At 54.5% G+C, this 6679-nt stretch overlaps 1 protein-coding gene across 1 annotated transcript in view; it reads right to left on the bottom strand.

The window, feature by feature from the left end:
• Positions 1-3335: 3335 nt before the first annotated feature.
• ITGA2B (integrin subunit alpha 2b) overlaps positions 3336-6679 on the bottom strand; it is a 14791-nt gene continuing 11447 nt past the window's right edge. The window contains 7 exon segments of the mRNA XM_023756958.1: positions 3336-3586; positions 4784-4900; positions 5111-5212; positions 5474-5587; positions 6368-6493; positions 6619-6636; positions 6639-6679. The exon segment at positions 6639-6679 is cut by the window's right edge and continues 20 nt beyond it. Of these exon segments, the coding sequence (XP_023612726.1) occupies positions 3527-3586; positions 4784-4900; positions 5111-5212; positions 5474-5587; positions 6368-6493; positions 6619-6636; positions 6639-6679 (578 nt within the window). The 3' untranslated portion in view covers positions 3336-3526.

Raw genomic sequence — 6679 nt, 5'->3', positions numbered from 1 at the left:
CCTCCCGGCACCGCCCCCTCGCCGCCCCGCCCCGCCCGCCTCCTGCCTGAGCTCAGCCCACCCCGCAGCCACCATCCTGTGCTCCAGACCCAGAGCTGCAAGGGAGTGTACCGAATGGGGTCCCATCGCCTGGGTGCTTGAAGTTCCAGAGTTCCCGAAATTTGGTGCATTTTTTTTTGGTGTGTGTGATGGCTATTGCTTGCAACACACTCAAATAGGTGGGTACCATGGTCATGAGCGTCTCCAAAAAGTGTAAGAACTGCCCTGTTTTACTGCTCCCCTCTCTCCGCACAAACATCCCCTCAGTGCAGGGGAGATAGGGCGCAGCCCCTGGGAATCAGTCCCGGTCTTGTCTAGCTCTTGCCTCTTATTAAGCCGTTAGCGAGTTACTTAGCCTCCTTTAAAGTGAGAATTGTAGTCTCTACCTCGTGGGGATGCTGTAAAGATTACATGAGATGATGTACAGGGTCTAGCACATGTCTGACCAGGTGCTGCTGTTGGCCCAGATAATACGATCTACTGATGGGCTAGCATAACCGTTAGGAGGTTCTAGAGGTGGGAACAGCCTGCCTGTGCCACTGAGAATCTCCAGTTGGTCTCACTGGTTCTGCTTCATGGGTGACAATCTGAGTCTTTTCCTTCTTCCTCAGCCATTGAACCCCAACTTGAAGATCACTACTGGCCGGCCCTCTAGCCCCAGCCACACTCGCTTTCCTTCCAGTTTCTGATGGTCATTATCACTCAGTTTCTGGGTGGCCAAATCCTCATCTGATCTGGCATCCCTCTCCTGCTTCTCTCTGGCTTGTTACCTTTTTCTTTCTCAAAATGTGCTGCCCTGCAGGGGACTGGAGACCTAGAGCAAGGACCTCAGGGACATGGGCTCTCTTCCGTGCTCTCTCCCGGTTGGGAATTCTGAAATAAGGGGACCTTGTTTTGAGACTGTGGACAAAACCACCACATTTTCTTTTTCTTTCCTTCCCTCCCTTTCTTTCTTCCTCCTCTCCTTTCCTTCCCTTCCCTTCCTTCCCTTCCCTTTCCTTTCCCTTTCCCTTTCCCTTTCCCTTTCCCTTCCTTCCCTTCCCCCCTCTCGTAAATTTCCATCTAACCGGATTTCCCAGTTCCCTTTCTTATGTAACCAAATTGTTGGAACCTCACCACAGGATCTAGCACTCATCCCTAGTGACTTTCATCTTGTTGGTTACAACCCAACTTCACAATCTGTCAGGGCTGCCTGAGTCTGCGCCAGTCACCCAGTGTGTTGGAGCTCCCGCTCAGCCAGCAGCCATCTGCAGGGTGAAGGGCCTCCTGACAGTACCGAGCAGCCCAGGGCTGGGATGGAGCTCTGGGACACCCCCACAGAGACATGCTTCAGCTTTATCAACTCCGTTCCGTTTTCAATCCAAGTCTCCATCGTCCAGCTCACATTTCTGTCTTGTGCACATAAAGACAAATGCCAAATGCGTTGCTGGATCAAGATAGATTGGGGCCATCCAGTTGCAATGGCAGAGGGACTGGGAATTTGGCTGGTGTTCAAGGGCCTCGGCTTAATCTTTTCTTAAATATTCAGTCACCCAACTAGAAACCTGTTCTGGAACTTGCCATGCATGGATGTCAAATTGTTCTGGTCTGTTCAGAATCTACCTTTTCCCCTTTGGGAGCAGCTCTTGGGAGGGAAGTCTGTCCGTTAATGGCTTCCCCCAACACTTAGCATCAAGTGCAAAGTTCTCTCCTGGGTCACAGGTGCTTCCCGCCTGCCCCCACCACTGACCTCACCTCCTGGATCCCTCACCTGCCTCCAGCCCAGGGGCCTCCTTGCTTTTACTTGAACACGCCAAGCCTGCTCCCACTTCAGGGCCTTTTCACTGGCTGCTCTTTCTGTCCAGAGCACTTTATTTCCCTGCAGCCGCTTGGCTCATTCATTCATTCCTCTGCTCACCTCATGAGAGAGGCCTTTCCTGACCACTCTGCCTGTAAAGTCAGCCTGCTCCCAACACCCACATAATTCTACCACTAGCTCCCGATCTTTATTTTTATTCCTGTCACTAACCACCACTGACTATTTATTTATTTATTTACTTACTTACTTACTAACTAGAGGCCTGGTGCACAAAATTTGTGCACTTGAGGGGGGTCCCTCAGCCCGGCCTGCACCCTCTTGCAGTCCAGGAGCCCTTGGGGGATGTCTGACTACCGGCTTAGGGGAGCGGGCCTAAGCCTTCAGTTGGACATCCTTAGCACTGCAGCGGAGGCAGGAGAGGCTCCCACCACCACCACTGCACTCACCAGCCATGAGACCAGATTCTGGCTGAGCAGCGCTCCCCCTGTAGGAGTGCATTGACCACCAGGGGGCAGCTCCTGCGTTGAGCATCTGCCCCCTGGTGGTCAGTGCATGTCATAGCAATGGGTCATTCTGCCATTCAGTCGATTTGCATATTAGCCTTTTATTATATAGGATTTACTAGAGGCCCAGTGCATGAAATTCTTGCATGGGGAGGGTCCCTAGGGGCTGCCGGCTGCCGGCCGGGGAGAGGAGCTGTGGGTGGTTGGCCAGCCAGCCCTGCCCCCTGGTTGAACTCCCAGTCGTGGGGACAATTTGCAGTTTTTATTATATAGGATTTATTTCCCTTTGCCCCTGATTGGATGGAAGTTCCATGAAGGTAGGGACTTTTTTGTTGTTCCCTGTTCCATCCCAGAACTGGAATGGTGCCAGGCACATAGTAGGTGCTCAGTAAATGTTTATTGATCACATGAATCCACAAATCTCTCAGGACTCCAGGTGGATCCCCCACCACTACTTCCTCAGTGTCTCCCACTCCTAGCCCTCCTGGGGCCTTCCTGCCTGGTGCCTATTTCCTAACTTAAGACCCTTCTCCTTGGTGGGGAAGAAGGAATAGTCACACCTCCCTGACACTGCCTTCCTCAGGCTGAGGGCTCAGCCAGCCTCCCTCTCTGCCCCTTCTCACTCTGAACACAGCTTTAAAGGCCTTTTTAAAAAATGGGAAGGGGGGAGAACACGTTCTTTTCTTGGTGTTTATCTCTTCAAAATCATAAAAAAATGTTTAAAGCTGCACACCAGGGACCCTGCCTGCCGACTCTGCCATCCTCCCAGCCATCCTCAAACACTCCATCCCCCTCCAGCCTCACCCGGAGGCTCTGCCACCCTTTCTCCCTTGTTCCACCCCCACCTTCTACTCCCTGACACTCCTCAAAGACAGTAATTTGCAACCTTTGCCTTGACAGATGCTGTCTGCTCACATTTCTAGCAGCCCCAGATCCCCACTCCAAATATCACCTCCCTCTCCTCCCCTAACCCCAAGAGGAAGCAGCACACTGAGTTGGGGCTCAGCCTCTTTATCTGGCAGCAAGAAAGGGGGTGGCCCAGCTCTGATGGGAGGGGGAAGACATCAGGAGGCCTCCATGGAACAGCTCCAACCTGTGGGTGAGCAGAGTTGGGGGGCACTCGGAGAAGAAGGGGCAGAGCAGGGATCACGCCCAGCTTTCCTGTAGGAGAGCCTGGGCTGCACCATCACTCCTCCTCTTCATCATCTTCCTCCAGGGGAGGCCGATTCCGCTTGAAGAAGCCAACCTGGGGGTGCACAGGGCCAGGTTATAAAGATGATCCTTAGGCCCCAGAGCAGCACTGGAAGAAGCAATTACGCTAGAAACCAGCCAGCCATGAGGTCCTCTCCTGGACCAGCACAAAATATGGACCCCACTGTTTGCACAAATGAAGGCCTTTCCCCATTTAGGGATAATACATGTAACAATTTAAAAATATGTTTTGCTTTTTCTTCCCTGAATTTTTCTTAAATACTGATGATTGTGTCTCTATATGACTCAGGAGGTGCATGATGATATATATTTAATTTATTTTAAGTCTAAAGTGTGGTTTTCCCCAAAAGCACCACGTTTCCCAGGGCTTGGCACCTGAGTGAGCTTGAGACCAGCCCACGTGTCCTCCAGGCACAGAGGAGAGAGGGGCCCACCAGGGCCTCATGCGGAGTGGGGAGCAGGGTCTGGATCGGACCTGACAAGGGCAGGGAGGAGGTGAACCCGTCCTCCACAACAGCCGGGGAGTTCCTGGAGGCAGGACTCACACCCCGTGACTTCCTCTCAGGGGTGAACGGGTCTAAAGGACTTAGCATCCCAGGAGCCACCTCCTCCAGGAGTCTGTCCCGGGAAGCGGTCCCCTGAAGAATGACAGTCTGATAACGGAGATGTAGCCCTGGCCGGTTTGGCTCAGTGGATAGAGCATCGGCCTGCGGACTGAAGGGTCCTGGATTTGATTCCGGTCAAGGACACAAGCCCATATTGTGGGCTCAATCCCCAGTAGGGGGCGTGCAGGAGGCAGCTGATCAATGATTCTCATCATTGATGGTTCTTTTTTAAAAAAATATATTTTATTGATTTTTTACAGAAAGGAAGGGAGAGGGATAGAGTTAGAAACATTGATCAGCTGTCTCTTGCACACCTTCTACTGGGGATGTGCTTGCAACCAAGGTACATGCCCTTGACTAGAATCGAACCTGGGACCCTTCAGTCCGCAGGCCAAGGCTCTATCCACTGAGCCAAACCAGTTAGGGCTCATCATTGATGTTTCTATCTCTCCCCCCTCTCCCTTCCTCTCTGAAATCAATAAAAATACATTTAAAAAATAATAATGGAGATGTACATCAGTTGGGCGCTGGGTCACCCCATGGACCACTGCCTTTCTGCCTCCCTGTGAGGGTGGGCAGGGCCCAGTCTGTGCCCACTAGGGACCCTCCCCCGCTTCACACCTCACCTTCCACATGGCCAGGACCAGGAGTGTGAGCAACAGCAGGCCACTCAGCACGCCCACCAGCACCCACCAGATGGGGACCTCCCGCTCCTCCAAGGCCCGGAGCAGCTGCGTCTGGACCTGGGACAAACCGGCCATGTCCTCAGTCACCTCGACACCTGGCTTTTCCAAAACCTCAGACCCGTGGGGTGGAGACACCCAGCCCAGCCATCTGCCAGTCCCACCCTTCAGACCCAGGGAGGCCCCGCCCTCATCCTGCCCACAGGACACAGGGGCTGACCAGTGGGTCCTGCAGGGCCCATCTCCTTGACAACGTTCTCCCATACTCACCAGAGCTTCTCCGCTGGGCAGGCTGAGGGCGGGCACGGTGTAGGGAAGAGAGGAGACATTGAACCAAGCCTGCGACTGCAGCACAAATTGATCCAGGGGCCTCTGGAGGGGGTGGGGGAAGCCGTTCACACAGGCCTATTAGCTGCAGGAGTCCCAGCGCCTGACCCCCCCGCCCCTCCTGGGGGAGCCTGCCCCTGCCTAATCTCAACCCCTTCAAAGTAGCCCCCCCCAATAAACAATTAAAAAAAAAAGAAAACAAAGTAAACCTGGTCTTTACTCTCTGCCCGCTCCCCAAAGCCCTGCTTCTCCCCAAAGCTCACTCAGCCCCGCCTCCAGAAGGCCCGCCCCTGACGTCACGCCCACCTGGCGGAGGCTGGGCAGCCACAGCAAGGCGTGCACCGTGACCATGGCCCGCTGCCCGCGCTCCATCTCCTGCAGCTCACACTGCACCACAGTACAGGGCGCCGAGTCGCAGCTCTGAGGGGATGTGCAATGAGTCCCAGCCCCTCCTGACCGCACCCCCTCATCCCAGGGGCCCAGCACGGAGGGAGTGGGGGCGGCGCAGTGTGTGCGCGTGCGCGGGAGGGGCAGTCAGGGAGCTTGGGCCTCAGGAAGGGCCTCAGGTCCAACTTTCAGACGGTCTCTCTAGATCAGCGGTTCTCAACCTGTGGGTCGCGACCCCTTTGGGGGTCGAACGACCCTTTCGCAGGGGTCGCCTAAGACCATCGGAAAACACATCTATAATTACATATTGTTTTTGTGATTAACCACTATGCTTTAGTTATGTTCAATTTGTAACCATGAAAATACATCCTGCATATCAGATATTTATATGACGATTCATAACAGCAGCAAAATTACAGTTATGAAGTAGCAACGAAAATAATTTTATGGTTGGGGGTCACCACAACATGAGGAACTGTATTAAAGGGTCGCGGCATTAGGAGGGTTGAGAACCACTGATCTAGATGGAGTTGTTCACACAGTCCCAGGGATCCAGGCGGGAAAAGCCGGCCATCAGACAGTATTCAATGCCCAGAATGTTGGTACCCTGCTCTGGCCTGTATTCATTCGTTTTAATGCACTGGAATCTTAAAAAATGCAAGTGCCCCCCGCCCCGCCCCAGACAGACCAGCACAAGGACTGAGGCGGCCACCCTGAGGCCCACATCACTCTGGGTCCCTCTGCCTCCCACCCCCCTGCCCCCTGGGCTCCAGGGAGAAGAGACCCCATTTGGAGACCATGGAGCCTGCTCACCACAAGAACTGGATCCTGAAGCCTCGATGGCTGCTTGGACCCTGACAGGAACGCCTGCCTGCGCTCCCGCTTGTGGTGGCCCCGGGAAGCGGGGGAAGGGATTGGGGTGGGCACCCCCAAGTCCAGCTGGGGAGGCAAGGCAGCTGTCAGATCCCACACTGCCCGTGGCCCTGCGCTCCCAGAGAGCCCTGGCTGATGGGCTGGGACTCCCCCCCCCCCCCGCAGCTCCTTCTTTCCACCCAGGCTCTCACCTTGAGGGGGGTTGGGGGAAGGGCTCTGGGGAGCACTGAAGCCCCCCCTGGAGCTGGATAT

This window comes from Myotis lucifugus, unplaced genomic scaffold (genome assembly GCF_000147115.1).
Source record: "Myotis lucifugus unplaced genomic scaffold, Myoluc2.0 scaffold_100, whole genome shotgun sequence".
Taxonomy (NCBI): Eukaryota; Metazoa; Chordata; class Mammalia; order Chiroptera; family Vespertilionidae; genus Myotis; species Myotis lucifugus.
The sequence above is the reverse complement of the archived record's forward strand: the minus strand, read 5'-3'. Positions and strand labels throughout refer to the sequence as shown.